Source organism: Grammomys surdaster, unplaced genomic scaffold (assembly GCF_004785775.1).
Source record: "Grammomys surdaster isolate TR1022 unplaced genomic scaffold, NIH_TR_1.0 146, whole genome shotgun sequence".
Classification (NCBI taxonomy): domain Eukaryota; kingdom Metazoa; phylum Chordata; class Mammalia; order Rodentia; family Muridae; genus Grammomys; species Grammomys surdaster.
In genome coordinates this window covers 1,169,140-1,187,553 of record NW_021604604.1, presented here as the reverse complement: position 1 = coordinate 1,187,553, position 18,414 = coordinate 1,169,140, and the positions used below count along the sequence as shown (strand labels likewise).

At 39.2% G+C, this 18,414-nt stretch overlaps 1 protein-coding gene across 1 annotated transcript in view; it reads left to right on the top strand.

The window, feature by feature from the left end:
- Gpr158 (G protein-coupled receptor 158) overlaps positions 1-15,397 on the top strand; it is a 353,010-nt gene extending 337,613 nt beyond the window's left edge. Inside the window, exons 8-11 of the mRNA XM_028764948.1 lie at positions 927-1,065; positions 5,955-6,060; positions 9,753-9,899; positions 11,061-15,397. Coding sequence (XP_028620781.1) covers positions 927-1,065; positions 5,955-6,060; positions 9,753-9,899; positions 11,061-12,524 — 1,856 coding nt within the window. The 3' untranslated portion in view covers positions 12,525-15,397. The remainder of the gene's footprint in view (positions 1-926; positions 1,066-5,954; positions 6,061-9,752; positions 9,900-11,060) is intronic.
- The last annotated feature ends 3,017 nt before the right edge of the window (positions 15,398-18,414 follow it).

The following is an 18,414-nucleotide window of genomic DNA, read 5'->3' as shown; positions in this document are numbered from 1 at the left end:
AGAAAGAAAGAAAGAAAGAAAGAAAGAAAGAAAGAAAGAAAGAAAGAGAGAGTAAGACAGAAAAGGACAGAAAAGAAAAAAGTAGCAATGATCAATTTGCAAAACTGACAATGAGAATCTTAGTATTTGAAAAGAGTTGAGTTGTAAACTGTGTTAAGTGCTTTGTGTACGCTAGCTCATCTAGTTAGTAAATAATCCCCTCAGACCCTCAGCGTGCACTTTATGAGCCTCCTTTTCCTGGTGTAGAAACCGTGGCCTAAGAGGATCAGCCCTTGGCCGGAGGCTCTCCTGAGTTAGGGAAGAGAGCCAGGCTCAGACTTAGGCACTCTTAGCTGATACACTGTACCTGCACCTCAAAGGGCAACAAAGGGCCGACAAGGTGATTGCAGATTTTATGACTCTTTCCATACTCCACTCACAAAAGATAAAATTTCTGTCATGTGTGAAGAAACAATGTTTCATTTGTAAAATATGCCACCGAGTGTTTAGCAACCTGTGCTCCCACATCTCCGAAAGCGGCTATTTTTACTTCCTGAATTGGGTTGTTGCAGTGGAACTTCCATTTCCAGAGGCAGTGTAGGCTCCTGAGTTAGGCCTCAAACTCTCTGAATACCATAAACCTGGGCTAAGAATGGGAAAAAATCATTTCACATTCATGGTAGGGAATAAAACCTACATATTAACAAAACAATAAGAATACCAATTGTGTTATAAACAATGACAGCAGCAGAGGAGAACTCTGGAAATATATACCCCAAATAAAATTTAAAAATTAAAGGCATGTCATTAGTATCTTTATGTGAATGGAACTTTGCAAGAATCTAAGATTGTTTCTGTAACAAAAGGCATGTTGAAGAATTTAAATTTTCTGGTTTTTTTTAAACCTGTGAAGCTAATGAGGACTTGTTTGTTTGTTCCTCTCACAGCTGAATTTTTATTCCTCTTGTGGGGCATTTATCTCTGCTATGCAGTGCGGACTGTCCCTTCAGCATTTCATGAGCCACGCTACATGGCTGTCGCAGTTCACAATGAGCTCATTATCACAGCTATATTCCACACAATTAGGTGAGTGATCCTTAGCAGTGGTGCAAAAGCTGTTGCATTTGTGGTGTGTGTTGTAATTTAAGTAGCAAAACTTGAAAAGATGAGTAAAGGAAATATTTAAGAAGGATAATGCTCTATGAACACCTGATTGTGGCAGAGATGGCAGATGGTTCTAGTTGCTCTTATTCTCTTCAGATGGGATTTCTTTATTCTTACTTCATTTATTTTGTGGATTAGTTCCATGTTAGTATAATATGTAAACCCACTTACAAGATACAAATGAGCTTTACTGAATCACTGAGATGTAAAACAGCACACACATGTATGCTAAAGTAGCTATAGGTTCTCACCCCCTTTATTCATATTTATATGCTGGTCTAGACTTCCAAACCTTTAGTGTTCAGAGAACTCATGGCGGGGGGGGGGGCACTCTACTGAGTTCTGCTCAGTGTGATGACTGGATTGTTGTGCATGACTTCCTGGTATCCTCCTGCCTTAAGTGTGATGTCTGAGCCATTGGTCTGTGATTGTCTCATGTATCTTTACAACAGGGGAGTAGGAAGGAGGCAGACTCTCCAAATGAAACAATGTGCATCTGACTTCTGAGACCTTTCCTGTGCATCATAATTTAAAAATGAGATGGAAATCTTAGAGGCCAGATGACAAAAGGTATCCTGGCGTTATATCCAAAACAAACAAACAAACAAACAAACAAACATCATCCAATTGCTTGAAAAATACTGAAAATTAGGATACACTTGGAAGTACATCAGAAATGTTGATTGTTCTTGTCCTGATGAAAGGATTAGGGTTTACTCCCCTGCTGATATTCAGCTTCACTAGACTGAGGGTGGAACAGGAGGCTGGGAATGTGTAGAAGTTTCTCTGAGTGCTTGTCTCTCATTGAATGAGAACTCAGAAAATACTAACTTCTGCCTTTGGGAGCCAATGATGCCAGAGAAAAGTTGACACTTCAGGCAGCTGCAGTTCTTAAACTTGTAAACAAAAAAGGATAACAAAAAGTTATCTACTGTCCAGTAGCCCTGGACCCCCATCTGGGTCAGGAGTCAGGGGAACTGGCTCAGCTTTCTCTCTCTGAAGCTCAAGAAATGGAGAAATAAAAGATGAGAAGAAAATAAAAATGTGTCAGAAAGTTGAGGAGAACAGAATATGAGGTTAAAGTAAAGCCAAGAGAGAAGGCTTTTTTCCTCCGTTAATTAATTTATTGACTCACTTTACATCCTGATCACAGCCCCACTCCTCCCATTCCCCCTTCACATACCCCCTGTCCCATACCCCCACTCCTTTCCTCTGATAAGGGGGAGCCCCATGGGTACCAACCCACCCTGGCACACCAAGTCACTGTAGGACTAGCCCCATCCTCTCCAGTTAGAGGAACAAGATCCACAAGCAGGCAACAGAGTCAGGGACAGTCCCTGCTCTTTGGTTGGTGGTTTAGTTTTAGTCTCTGGGTCACTTAAGGGTCCAGGATAGTTGATTTTGTTGGAAAATTTGTCCTGACTACAAGAAGTTCAGGGACAGGGGATGGAGCAGAGACTTAGGGAGTGGCCAGCCAATGACTAGCCCTACTTGAGACACATCCCATGAGCAAGCACCAATGACACTATTAATGATACTGTTATGCTTGCAGATTGGAGCAGAGGACAGTGTGCAGATTCAGAGAGACCCATAACCCAACATTAGACAGAGCTTGAGGTGTCTTGTGGAAGAGCTGTGGGAAGGATTGGGGGACCTGGAGGGGAGAGGGAGAAGGCTTCTTAAGTCCCCTGAGAGTAGAGAATATCCTAGGTTTGGAATGCGGGACATCGCAGAGCAGAAGACCTTGTCACGGTCTCATGGGATAGAGCTAAGTGTTATCTTCCAAGTGACGTCTCTCTTTGTTATTAGTCTCCAGAGCGTCAAGTTTGTAAGTGTTAAGAGTTAACAAGCATGCCTCTCTGTAACTAGCTGCAAGTCAAATGTTCTATTTACAAGCCACATAGAGACTTAAAAGTTCCTCATAGGTGGTTTGCCAGGCCTGATATTATTGCAATAGGACTAAGGAGTGAAAGGGGTTTTCTGTTTTGCTTCACAATAAGCTGCCGGCCTTCATAGAAACAAATTGTTCAAATTTTAAAAGCTCGAAGAAATTTCATGAATGTACCTTTCTACTTTAGATGGTTTCATTTGGTTTTACCACCTAAATATGATTTTTAATGGATTTGGAAACGTAAACCAGCCTAGGTCCTTCCACCAACAGACAACTACATTGATTCTTAGATAAAATTTCAAAGGTATTTTATTAAGAAGGCAACACATAGTCACTGTGTTAAAATGATAAAACAGTTAAGAAAGAAGTCCATTCATATTCCCTAAGATAAGCACTGTTAACACAGTAGTACACCATTCTAGGTATTTTACATATGTGCATATGTTTGATTAATTACAAATTTGTGAATCTGTATGGCCAGAAAGGACAAATGAATGAAATTGTAGCTTCACACAGCAGATTCACTTTACATTCTGATCGCAGTCTCTCCTCCTCTCAGTCCCCCCTTAAATAGCCCCTCTCATGTCCCCTCCCCCTTCCCCTCTGATAAGGGGAGGAAGTAGATCTATAGATAAACAGATCTATAAAACACTGACTTAGAGCATGGGCAGAGAAAAGTAATAGAAGTAATATTTAAAAATCAAATATTTTCAAGGCCTTACTCACACATGGAATCAATAACACACTGATGCTTATAAAATTCCAGGAAAATATCAATAATGATACATTTTAATCACAAGTATCTGTTTTAGTCTTTTTTCCCTGAATAAGTCCTATTGACTAAAGTTCTGGTATTAAGAGAGGCATGCCATCGATATAACATGTGTTTTTGTTGTTCTGCTTCAAATATGTTTGTACATACATGTGCATGAAAGTTTATCATGCATATGTTCACTTACATTCTTACAAAATGGGAAGATTACACAAAAGTAAACCAGTTTCAAAGAACTAACTGAAAAGATAAGTGAGCAAAGACCCTGCTCTGCCCTAGTCCTTTACTGACTCTGAGAGCTAGCACAAGAAACCCTCCAGGAATCTGCAAGACCTATTTTGTTCTCTTTATTTTTAAGCACAACTTTCAAATATTTCTATGCTCTTGCATTTTATATCTATTTTTGCAAGGCTGAAATATCATTTTAAAATTGAAGCTTTAAAATGACTGCCGTACAGCTCTTCTCGAGGTATTTCCAGCCAGAGCTACAACCTGGCAGTGGGTTAAGGCTGGTTAAATCGAAAGTAATTAATGTCAGCATTATTTCAGAGTACTATTTTGGAAAGTCACAGCTTTCACTTAAAGTGTATGGAGACACTCCCCCTTCTAGGTATAGAAGATAGCTTGCTAAGTGGAGCACATACATGTGTTGTATAGGCTTTCCCTTAAAGAGGCAGCTTATAGACACATATCCATTTCCACGTATGTGCCTTCCTGCTTCAAAATTTACAACGGCCACTAAATGACTGCATTTTTATCATTTTTCTAGGGCAAATCATTCATATGAATGCACATGTAAATACATGTCATACATGCCTTCGAGACTGTCATCTACTGCTTATGACTGTCCCATTACAATGAGTTTTAAAATTTTCATATGACTCAAGGAGAAAATCATGTAGAAAACTTTATCACCTTGTATAAAGTACACATTAAATACATTAAAAACACAGGTAAAGCTTCTTTTACGCCCCCAACTGCCTACAGGTTCAGCTCTTGGGAAACCCAACACATTTTCTGGCCTCCACAGGCTCCTGCCTATATTCACATATAAACATAAACAAAAATACAATAAATCTTAATAATATAACTTTGATAATTATAATATAACTTAATTATAATAGTATAACTTGATAATATATCACTGAAACAAAATTTTATTCTCCAGTTTCTATAGCAGTAGAATAGCATGTTGAGCATTTGGAAAAGCACAGTGTTATGGAAAATTAAAAGGAGGGTTCTAACTACAATAAGGCCTTTATAAGAACATCCCTGGCTTGGGTGTGGGGGTGAGGCCTTTGAAACAGAGCTGTTTGTGCATGCACCTGGGGATTTACAGGAATTTTAGAGCAGACTTCAGTATTGAATCTTCCTTACCAGCTTGAAGAAAGACTCTATAAAACCCTCAATTAGAAATTATCCTTAATATTATATTATAAATTATTTAAGACAATTTGACAATTTTTGAATACACCAAAGCTTTATCTAAAGGTTTCCTCTTACTGGATGTGCTGCTTAGAAGTAAAAAGTATTTATACAGTGCAGAAGAGTTTCACACACACACACACACACACACACACACACACACAGGGCACCACATAAAAGGAAGGAAAATAAATAAGAATAATAAGGAAGCATCTCAAAAATTATTAGCCTATTCATTTACCCATTGCACTGTCACCATTTAAGGTTTTGACACTATTCACAAAGACAAGTAAATAATTAACTATTCCTTTCCTGCCTTCATTTCAATTAACCTTTTAAAAATAATGTTATAAAAATATATTCAGATGTGACTTGTAACTTAATTTTCCTGAACTACCAGTTCGTAGCTTCTGTTTTGAAGTTATACCCATTCTTAGCACATCATATATATGTGTCAACATATATATGTATATCATATTAATACATGTCAAATAAAAAAAAGAAAAAACATGGTCAATATGTAGGTGCCACATTAAAAAGAATTTTACAGTCCTTCCAAACCTGAAAGTCATTTACACCTTTATTTTTCTGAGATGAAAAGATGTGCTATAGAAACTGCCCTTTTCTTTTTCTAAATACACTATGAGGAAATGTTTCCAGAATGCTAGCATTTGAAATGGAAATCTCTACTTTGACTGCTAACATGAAGAACCCTCCTTTCAGATTTGTGCTCGCCTCAAGACTGCAGCCTGACTGGATGCTGATGCTATATTTTGCACACACTCACTTGACTGTGACAGTCACCATTGGGCTGCTTCTGATTCCAAAGGTATTATTCTAGCATTGCATTTGTTCTTGCATGACAATTGTCTGATGGAGCATAAAGTTATTCTTCTTAAAATACCCACCACTGTGGGCAAAGTGTGGAGGTTTGCTTGATGCTCCACGATTATTTGTTTATAATATTCCCCCTTAACAAAGTGAGTGTCTGGTTTTGAAGTTGGGAGGGGATTTATTAAACTTTTGTCTAAGTAGAAAGACATGAGTGTGAAATTACCTATAGAGGAACGTCTATAGTGGAATATTCTAGTTAAGATTTTCCTGGGCTTTCAAAGGGAAGTGGAGAATAACATTCCAGGACTCAGAAGATGTCGATTCTAGATTGTCTTTCACCTTAAACTAGCTCTGAACTGTCACATCAGCCAAGGTTCTGATCTGAGTTTCAGTTTCCACAGAAGTATATCTTCTCAGAATAAAATTAGATGACATCGGAGTTTGAGGTAAAAGTAGATTATACAAGTTATAGTGTCATAATTATTGTCTCCACTGTTTTGTTGTATACAGAGACGCATGGTATTACAGTGGTCAACCCCAGAGTTGTGATTTCTTGTCCTTTAGTCCTGGCTTTATCTCACATCTCACACTTAACAGTTAGCTTCAACTTGATTGAAAAAATAAAACAGGTACAAGTGACATAATATTTATTTTTCTGCCTTCCTGAGTTGTGTCAACCAAACACAGTATTTTCATAGGTGACTCTGTGACTGTAGTTTATCTAAGCTCTTTAAAACTTTGTAGTACAAATTATATATGTATTAGGTTGATGGCTACTCAGACTGTTTCTCCTATAAATTGTTACTGATCTACAAAGAGAACTTAAATCTATGTCTACCTTGTACATGAATGTTTACAACACCATTATTTATAATAGCCTGGATGTTGATCAGCTTATAAATGTATAAGTAATAAATGGTATATTTTATAATGGAATATATTTGTCAGTAAAAAGGAATTTAGTGCATCTTGGGGAAGTTAGAAGTCAGTAAATGACTTACCATAAACCCCGAGAGCCCATGTTTTTAAAAAGAGTCAGATATATTGATATGTAGTAGTAATCTCCATGCAAATGAGAAACACTGTCTCAAAAAATAAAGTGAACAAAATGCCTCTGGCCTCCACATGCACACACACGCACACACACATGCACACGCACACACACTGATGTTTACACAAGTATGCTCCCCACCATTACTACACAAATATGTATACACGAACATACACATAATGAATACATGCCTGTGCACACACATATAACCCCCCACGTTAATACACAAATATGCTTTTAGATACACACACACAAGTGAAATACATGTATACGCTATAGCCTGTAGAAGTTATAAAAAAAATACCAAGTAAAAGGATAAGCACAGAGGACCACAACATGTTATATGAATCCATCTGTGTGGGATGTCCAGAACTGGTAAATCTGAAGAGAAAGGTAGACTTGTGGTTTGTGCCACACAGAAAGCAAACATTAGAAATGGTCATGTCAGAGTTTCCAGAGTTCTTTCTGAGGTGATGAAAATATTCTGGAATTCAACAGTAGCAATGGCTGTATAACTTTGTGACTCACAATACTATTACAAAGATAACCATGCACTATTGAGGGATTGTGGTAAGCACTTAGATGAAGCATAACAGAGATAAAAACTCTTCTGGTGGCTGTCCTTAGGAGAGAGGCAAGAGGAAAGAAAATAAGAAAGATAAATATTTAACTGGGATTTTAGATAAATCCTAAAGGACAAGGATGAATCAGGAAATGTGTAACATCTGAAAAATGCCTGTTTGTGTTTGATTTTTATGGTGATCAAAGCCAGGGCCTTGGGCAAGCCAAACAAAGATTCTAAGCCTTGGTGATAGCTCCACCTCCCAACTCTTTCTTAAACTTATAATTGTGTCAAAGATTTTGGTTGAGAACAATTCTGTTCATGTAGGTGCCCTCTAGGTGGTGTAATCAGTATCTGTGGGTCTCTACCACATTCACCACTCATATCTTTAAATCCATGACGCATGCAGATCTCACAGGAAAAGCTGAAAGACAAGATTTAGTCAACATGGATTTTTAGGAAGTTCTATGATATGCAGATTGTTGTTGCTTCCCATGTTTTTCCATACACACATATAATTGGTGTTCAAGTTTTGTGCCTATTTCTTTATTAAAGCATCCCAAGGGAAGAATGGGTTTATTTGGCTAAAATTCCAAGCCAGCCCATTGCAACCAAGGGGAAGTTTAGGCAAGAACTTAAGTGAATAGTCACATTGCATCCATACTCAAGAGCAGAGAAAAAATGAGTACACTGGGCTACTGGATTGCTTCATCTAGCATCCCGTCACCTCACACAGTTCAGGCCCCATTGCCTAGGGAATGGTGATGCCCACAGTAGTGGAGACCTTCCCACATCAATTAGCAGCCACACAGTCATGCCCATGGATCAACCTCATAAAGACTCAACTGAGACTCTGTTCCCATGTGAATCTAAGTTGTGGCAACTTAACATAAACTAGCCAGCACAGCTGATTAGACTGTGTATCATGAAACCCTTTGTATCGTGAAAGAAATGATCTATTACACTTGTGTACAAATGCACTCTGAAGATTACTCAAGATTCTAGTCCCAAGCAATACTCAACAGTTCTTTGTGCATAAATCTGAGTTTGACATTGCTTTCCTTTACATTAGTATTCTCACTATTGGTGACGGCTTTCCAAGTCTAGGGGAGCTGTCTCAACATGATCTATTAATTTGTAAAGAAATAGTTGAACTACTGATAAGCTGGTAAAAGAGACCCACACTTTCTAAACTGTTCTCTCAATTTTCATAAGATATTATTTACATAATGTTCAAGGTGTGGCTAGCTTGATTGGCTTCTCTCAGTCACTCACACAACTCACTCTTCCTGACTTACCTAAGGAAAAATACAGACAAGCACTAAACAGTATCACATGAAAATAATCAAACTATGATGAATGGGAACCTGATAAAATAATATGCTTGAGGAGAAATATGTAATGTCAGTGAAATTTTTCATTCTAATTTAAATACCATGCAAGGGAGGCATTATGAACCGGGTTACTGTGCTCTGTAGGGTGCCAAGTAGAACCCAAGAATTCTGGTGACCCACTGGTGACCCATGTGTGTCTGGGATCACATACCCTACCCACGTGTTCTGAAAGATGACTTTCACAAGCCACATGCAGGAGCTAGAGAATCACATTCCTGTCTCTAGGGCTAATGGTGTGTATATATGAATAAATTCTCACTGAGGTAGAACAAGTATTATACTATATAACGTTATATCAAAACAGTTTCCATCTATACACAAGTATATCAAATTGCTTTTCCTAGGGAGACTTCCTTTGACTCTTTCGACTTTTCTACTTTGTTTTCATTTTCAAAAAGCAAATATATCATGAAAAATGAGTAAAGTCTACTAACACTGGGAACCCAACAAAGAAACAAGGGCTAAACTGGAATGGAAGGGTGAGCAGAGTGATGTTGCCTCACACATAGCTCTAGCACACACCAGGAAGGCTAATCACAAGGATGGCAGCAAGTTATCTGTATGGTTTGTGATTGAATCCATCAAGATGAAGAAATAAAGTTAGCCTTAGCACCTTAGAAAATGCTGTGCTGTCTAGCAATGGGTTGATGGCTACAACTCAAATAATATATCTGTTACAGTTTTCACATTCAAGCAATAATCCCCGTGATGACATTGCAACAGAAGCATATGAAGATGAGCTGGACATGGGTCGTTCTGGATCCTACCTGAACAGCAGCATCAATTCAGCCTGGAGTGAGCACAGCCTAGATCCAGAAGACATTCGGGTAAGGCCATATGGACTTGTTCTTTTGTCACATTGGTTCAGTTTAAGCCACTGATACAGACAACCATGTGAAGATTAAGACGTGTGTGAACTCTTGTTTCTATGTCTAAAGAAGAAGAGGATATCTGTGAGAGACTGGAGGGACCACTGAAGTAATACCACTATGTAGAACCATGATATAATTGTGCTGCACAGAACTGTCCCAACAATTACACTTGCCTTGGTCATACTTCCTAATTGTGACTGGCATTACGCTACACATGCTTTTAGCAAGTAAGGCCACCCTGTGAGCAGACAGGCTGTCTTATTTAATAAAATGTATAAAACTGGAACAACCTCTGAAGGAAGAAGTTGCTTTAGACTGCTGTTCCTCAGTCTGCCTTCTGCTACTCATGGGTGTATCAATGGCTACATGATACTTCCAGTAATTCACAGGGCTACTGTTCAGAGCAGTCAGGATGCTGGGTTTCATTATAGTCTGAACTCAGTCTGGACTACAGTCGTTGAAAACTCCAAGTACTTGCTTTGCTCCATGAAGCAAGGGTAATACCTATGAATTCGTGTCTTTTTTTTTAAAAAAGATTTAGTTATTTATTTTATGTATATGAGTACTCTATCTGCATGTACACCTGCATACCAGAAAAAGACATCAGATAACGTTATAAGTGGTTATGAGCCACCTATATGATTGGTGGGAATTAAACTCAGAACCTCTGGAAGCGCAGACTGAACCTCTGAGCCATCTCTTCAGCCCCTGATTTCATGTCTTTTTTTTTTTTTTTAATTTTTTTATTTATTATATGTAAGTACACTGTAGCTGTCTTCAGACACCCCACAAGAGGGCATCAGATATCATTACAGATGGTTGTTAGCCACCATGTGGTTGCTGGGATTTGAACTCATGACCTCTGGAAGAGCAGTCAGTGCTCTTAACCACTGAGCCATCTCACCAGCCCTGTGATTTCATGTCTTAAAGGTCAATGTTTATATAAGAAAAAGTCCCACAGAATTTTTAGAAAGTTAAGAACAAGTAGAAATTGGTGAATAGTATCATTACAATTCCTGAGAAAGCCCAATCTTGTTTTTATAAATACCACTTATGTATTTTCTGTCTGAAACACTAAATCTGTGCTCTCTTAAAAATTTCCTCTTTTCCTGGCAGGATGAACTGAAAAAACTCTATGCCCAGTTAGAAATATACAAGCGTAAGAAGATGATCACAAACAACCCCCACCTTCAGAAAAAGCGGTGCTCCAAGAAGGGCTTAGGCCGGTCCATTATGAGGCGCATCACTGAGATCCCAGAGACGGTCAGCAGGCAGTGCTCCAAAGAGGACAAGGAGGGCACAGACCACAGTGCGGCCAAGGGGACAGGCCTTGTCCGGAAGAATCCTACTGAGTCCTCAGGGAACACAGGGAGACCCAAGGAGGAGTCTCTGAAAAACCGGGTCTTTTCTCTCAAGAAATCCCACAGCACATATGACCATGTGAGAGACCAAACTGAAGAATCCAGCAGCCTGCCCACGGAAAGCCAGGAGGAGGAGGCCACTGAAAATTCAACCTTGGAGTCACTGTCAAGTAAAAAACTGACACAAAAGCTCAAAGAAGATAGTGAGGCCGAGTCCACAGAGTCAGTGCCATTGGTTTGCAAGTCAGCCAGTGCTCACAACCTCAGCTCTGAGAAGAAGCCCGGGCACCCACGTACGTCTATGTTACAGAAGTCGCTCAGTGTCATTGCAAGTGCCAAGGAGAAGACACTCGGGCTGGCTGGCAAAACCCAGACTTTAGTTATGGAAGACCGAGCTAAGTCCCAGAAACCGAAAGAGAGAGAGACAAACAGAAAGTACTCAAATTCAGATAACACAGAGACTAAAGATTCTATCTTCCCAAACTCCAGTCACACGGAGGAGCTAAGAAAGCCCCAGAAATCTGGGATTATGAAACAGCAGAGGGTCAGCCTCCCCACTGCCAATCCTGACATGAGTTCCGGCCCCACCCAGATAAAGGACAATTTTGATATTGGAGAAGTGTGCCCTTGGGAGGTTTATGACCTGACCCCTGGTCCTGTGCCTTCAGAACCAAAAGCTCAAAAACACGTATCAATTGCAGCTTCTGAAGTGGAACAAAATCCATCTTCTTTTTTGAAAGAGAAGTCCCACCACAAGCCTAAGGCAGCTGAAGGCCTCCACCAAGCCAGTCACAAGAGCATAGACAAGACAGAGGTGTGCCCCTGGGAGAGCCACAGTCCATCCCTTTTGGAAGATGAGAATCGTCTGATTTCTAAGACTCCAGTTCTCCCAGGGAGAGTCAGAGAGGAGAATGGAAGCCAAGTCTACACAACCAATACGTGTGCTGGGCAATATGAAGAACTGCCCCCCAAAGCCGTAGCATCAAAAGTAGAGAATGAAAATCTCAACCAAATGGGAAACCAGGAGAAACAGACATCTTCCTCTGTGGATCTCTTTCCTGGTTCCTGTAACTCAAGTAATAATTCCCATCAACCCTTAGCGTCACGAGCTGAAGTGTGTCCCTGGGAGTTCGAGCCCCTAGAACAACCAAATGCTGAAAGAAGCGTACCTGCCTCCTCCGCTTTAAGTGCAAATAAGATACCGGGGCCTCGGAAATAGGAGATCCAGGACACTTGCAAAGTGTACCACCCTGGGAAGAAAGGGGGTAATCCTGAGTTTGATAAAAATAGATCTGAAAATCAAATTACCAAGGAATCTTTGTTAGCCTAGGGAAACATGGCACATGGTGCGGGAAGGTGAAGGCAAGGACCGGAGAAGGCCAGAAAAAGGCAGTTATGCATCGTAAGAAAGAAGTCTGAATCTGCATGAAAAGCCAGATCAACAGTGTGGGACAGCTTAGCATTTCAGCCTGTTTAAGGGACATTGTCCTGTCCATCTTTACACATGGGATTGAATGGTCCCAAGCAAGATTGACCAGGAGGCATGGAAGATAGAGGCATGGATTTTATGATGAGAAAAACTTAGCTACATGTGACTGTAATTCTAAATAGCCGTCTGAAAGGACCTTCATTACCTATTTAACCTTGGTAGCACTAACTAAATGCACCCCAATACCTTTTATATACACGATTGCTCTCATTTTCTTAAAATCTATGTTTCAGTACATTGTTGTGTCTCATATTCAAGCATTCCAGATTGTATAATTTTTGCAAATAACTTTGATATTATGTGACACAACACATTTATGCAATCTGCAGCTCTTCAATTGTCATTGCGACCTACCAAATACCTGCTATCATCTACCAAGTGTGGTTGATTCTTGGAGTACAGTGAGCTTTCTCTGGCTTAGGAAGCCATAACTGTTATGAGGAAAACTTTTAGTTTGGGCTGTGGTTTATATAGTGAAGTTGGGTTTGACTCTTATATTTCCCATCATGGCTTGTCGTAATGTCTTAATTTTTCTTTCGAATATGAGTTGAGTTGCTTGTTCTACACTTCTTGTAGGGACTCTGAAGCTTTATTAATCTTGGAGATGAAGTGGTCCTTCTTAGTCATATGTCTCAGTAAGTTAAGGACAACTTATCCATTGTTTGTTCCAAGTCAGAGCTAGATCACCCCAATGCATCACCCTTCTTAACTCTTTCAGTATTTCACATTAGCATTTCCTAAGGAGAAAGCTGAATGAGGAAACTATGCTGTGCATTGTTACCGACAGAAGAGGTCAACTCTAGGAACGCCTTGAGAATGAGAGCATACTGCAGGTCTAGGAAATTGCCTTTCATGACAAATACAGAAAGGTAGCTCCTAACAGCACTTTCAAGGGATTATTTTTATAAAGAGAAAAATTAATGATAGCATCGAGATCATCGTATGGATATATTTTTATTATGCATACCAAAAATGTGATATTTTAAATTACCTTAAACTATTTATTCTCATAAACTTTTATTCATTGCTTCACCTAGGCACAGAACTAGCTAGGCTCAAATCCCAAAGAGATTTTATAACTTGATTTACTCAAAGCCCATAGGTAGTATGGGTTCCTTAGGCTCCCCAGTACCAGAACTTACAAGTCCTTCAAACTGTCCTCGCAAGCCACCTAGCTCAAAATGCAAAGCCTAAGATTGGTCTGCAGATATCAATGTATATCTTATAGAACTTCCTGCATTCCATGCCTGTCTCTAACATGGACATCCTGAGTTGCTGACTTAGCTCGGCAGGATTGTGATCTTGGAATGAGACTCTAAAATCCAGGCACATTTTATTTAAAGAGGAATCACTTAAAACTAGAGCTCAGGTTTCATTTTCTCCCATGATGAACACTGAACAACCACTTATGTGACCAAGACATTTCCAGCCAAAGGAACTGTTTTACCTTTGGTGAGCAACAAGGAGAATTTGCTAGGAGGATGCAGGAGGGGAGAAGGAGTCAGAAGGTAGATGCAAGGCTGTGCTAATGCTTTGTGTCTATCATCAAACTTTTCTCGGTGTTTATTTTTGTATTCGAGAGTAAGCAAGCACTTGAGGAGTTGGCGGAGCTGGGTATGCCCATTTGCTTGCTTTGTTCATTTCTCAGGTTGGTGGGGTAGGTTTGGAAGCTATAGAGGTTTTATTGTTAACTGTTGCCTTCATTAATCCCTGTCATCCCCGCCTTTCCAATCAAAGCCTATCTTCTCTGTGACTTTAGAATCCTATTTTGAGAAGCATTTGTGAATGCAGCTTAGAGTTTGTAGACTCACATCCTTGTTTCACTTGTGTCTGAGATCTGTTAGCACTAGATTTGCCTCTGAGAATTAAGCAGGCAACTGTCACTGACTTTCATTGCACTTCAGGGTGACCCTGCTTGACATGTGGCTCACAGAAGATTTGCCAAATTATACCATAGTGACAGTCTGCCCTCCCCCATAGATTACTCTCCACCATCACAAATCAGCACAAATGTCTAGGGTATTTCCTAGAGCTTCATTTTCATTACTCATCACCAAAAGAAATTGAACTCTGTCATTCTGGAAGCTCTTTTCCCAGGCTGAGAACAATAGAAAGTGCATACAGTGTGAAGGTCTCACAAACATTTGCTAGGTTGTCCTTTCAGTGCATGTGCAGGCTGCACCCTGTCATTGTTTTAAGCCAGGGTTTATAAATAAGTAGATTTATATCCGTCTTAATAGAAGTGTATATTTTATGCAAAAATTAAATGCTTTACAACATAAATTATTATTCCACCTCTCGTAAGCTTTGGTGGCAATACGATTGAACCCCGACAGTTGTCTTGTATTTGCTTCCTAGGTTTCTGCATGCGAGTGGTGATAGGTAGGACTGACAACACACTGCCTTTGACTTCTAGCACTTAGCAGCCGAGAGTTGTAGAGTCAACAAAGCTGTAAGTCTCTTCACTTAACCTGTGGTTCTTCTAAAACTATTATCTGAATCTACAGCATCCCACCATGGAATATTTGGTAATTTATGTTGTGATGTGTTACAGCATGTAAATAACTATAACTTCTCTGCAATAAAACATTTATATGAAAATGATTGGTGTGTTCATCTCTCAAAAGTTAACCATATTTATCCAACTCATTCAAAAGAATTACGTATAGCTTTGTGACATTGGTTCCTCTGTGTTTGGTGTATGTGAGTGTGGTGTTTGTATGTGTGTGTGTGTATGGTGTGTGTGTGTGTGTGTGTGTGGTGGTGTGTTCTTGTTGCCTTCATAATGCTAGTCCTGGCTTCTTTGTTCTAAATTTAAAACCTGTTGAAAGTTTTTCAGTAAAGTATTTCTATAAAAATGTACATAAGCTGGTCAAGATATTATATACTTTGTGGCATTTTTCCCCATGAATGTTTGCAAAGACAGAAAGTGCACGGCTCCAATTTGGGCTATTTTTCTCCTTAAACATTTGTTCATAGGAAAGCAGATGGCTCATACCTCACTGGACAACGACAGGGGGATCGGAGCCATTACAAGGTCCCCCTCAATTACTGGAGGTCAGGCCTCTATCCCCGCCTTCGCAAGATTAGATTAGCCACAGCCCATCTATACTTAGAGAAGGGAGGAGATGTTAGGGGCATCCCTGCTTACACGCTGAAGGCCTAAAATCAGCAATAGGCCTAAAATCAGCAATAGACCTGTCATACATGTATACTAACACCAAGTCTTGGGTCTCTGTGGAAAAACATTGAAACAGAGGGCTATAAGCTATTATAAACAGGCAGCTTTTCTGGAAATTTACCAGCCTGAGTAGTCATAGACCTTGTATATAGGTAGCCTTGGCAGATAATACCAACTTATATAAGGACAAGTGAATCATAGGCAGAGTCATAGTGACCTGTCCCCTGAACCTTCACCTAGCCGATACCCTGTTCTGAAAGATATCTGTATTCCCCCTGAACACCCACACTCCAGTGTCATCCCCTTCCCCACATCCTGCCTTTCTGTGTTTATAACCCCTGTATGAATGAATTACGATTTGAAAAAAAATAAACTATTAGACAAAAACAAAAAAAAAAAAGGAAAGTGGAGGGCTAAGTTCAGGAACATTGTATGTTCAAATTTTGTGTTAACTTAGTAGAAAGAAGATAATGGAATATCTAAGTGGATTTCTAATTTCTGTCTCTTCTTTTGTGGCATGAAAGCCATAAACTTCCAGAAATAAAACTGTTTAATCGAATGAAAGTAGAAAATAGGAGATAAATATAAGGATAAGTTCTGTGCTACTGAGTATTCACAATCTAGAAAGAAAAGTAAATGGAGCATGAATAAAAAATCCATGGCAGTCCATGTAGAACATACCACCATTTCAATTCAATAAGCGACAGAAAAGATAAATGGGGGCATTTTCTGGATAAAAGAGAGAAATTATACATTTGTCACAAGACATAATAGGGACTTGACTCCTCTGTGACATTCCTGCCTTTCTTTTCATCCATTTCAAGTTCTTCCTTTTCTGCCTCAACCTCTTTGCTTCAATATGAGTGTGACTTTTATCAGACAGTGAAAAAAAAAAGAGAGAATACAAATACAGCATCAAACAGTGTACCTGGTTAGCAATGTGCCTGAGTCACCCCAGAGAACTAGGACCCCTTGCTTTCTCTACTCAAGCAATAGCCTACATGTTCCTGCCTCCAGGGAGCAGATGGAGACCTCTGTCTTCTAGCCTCGCCTCAGGAAGTCATTTATGTCATTAACTCTGTCCACCTGACATTTAGTTGCATCCTGCTCCAGATCATGGCTAATTTGAGGGCTCCAGAGTTTGTTTTATTCATTGCTGTGCCCCCATTTTCCTACAGTGGGTTATTCCACTCATTCAATAGATATTTCCTACATTAACATATTTGCTTTCTAAGCATTATTCATAATACATGTGAAAGGAAAAGAGAGACCCTACATGTTCAGAATTAACAAATCTATAGACAATCTAGCAGTTTCTAGGAAATCCTCAGACTATGGCTAGCCAGAGGAATCCAAAATCTCTGGCTTTATAGGTACTTGCTTGCCAGAATACAGAAAAGAAAGGTTAAAACTTAGGCTATGAGCCATGTTTTCAGACATATAAAAGATATTTTCATGTGTCATAAAAAGTTTTAAAATATCAGGCTGTCAGAAGTAGCTGTTAGCTGTTGATATGCTTGAATGTTGGAAAATTAAGCCCTGGCTAGTTCTGTCTAAAACATCTGCAGGGACTTTTATGCTAGACAACAGAGTTTTCTGAGAAATGAGATATTTAGCTGAAATAAACCATACTGATATTTGACTGACTAGAAATTTTATCCATGTGTCTAAGCTTTGCTGTATAGGATTGTATATAGATGTAGTTATAACATGCATGCTAGATAACTATAAATAATGTATGTTTGAGCCAAAACATATAGGTTACTTGTAAGTACGTATGCATGCCCAACCTATTGGCAATAAGAAAAATAGCTTGAAAGCATAAAAATATTTAACATGGCACAGATATTAAAATATCAAGAAAAATCTTTTTCTCCCTTTTAAATCTTAAAGACTAATGTCTCTAAGCACATATGGTGAATGATTTGACTTGTGAATTTGACTGTGCTTTTTCCAGAACTTGTTACATACAGTGAGTTGAGGAATTTAGATCCATTTTGGAGTCCTCAGATCAAATTTAGTACAAGAAACATGTCAATAAGTTGGGATGAAGCCAAAGTTAATGGATATCCCAAGAGGAAACTACATTTTCGTACATCAGAAAACTGGAAAGAGTTGTTTAAAAGCACCAAGTTCAGAGCTGGGAAGATGGCTCAGTAGTTGAGAGCATTGGTATTCTTCCAGAATTCTTGGGTTCAATTCCAGCACCCACATGGTAGCTCACAAGCATCTGTAATGGCAGTTCCAAGTGATCCAGTGCCACCTTCTGGCCTTTTAAGGTACACTGACATACACACAGACACTCATAAACATAAAATAATAGAATAAACAAACAAAAAAGAACACCAAGTTAAGAAACTCAATTTCAGAACCACTTAATAAAAGTCAGCCTGGATTTATTTTCTGAAACACTGGAAATCTTGATAAGCTATAAGGTAC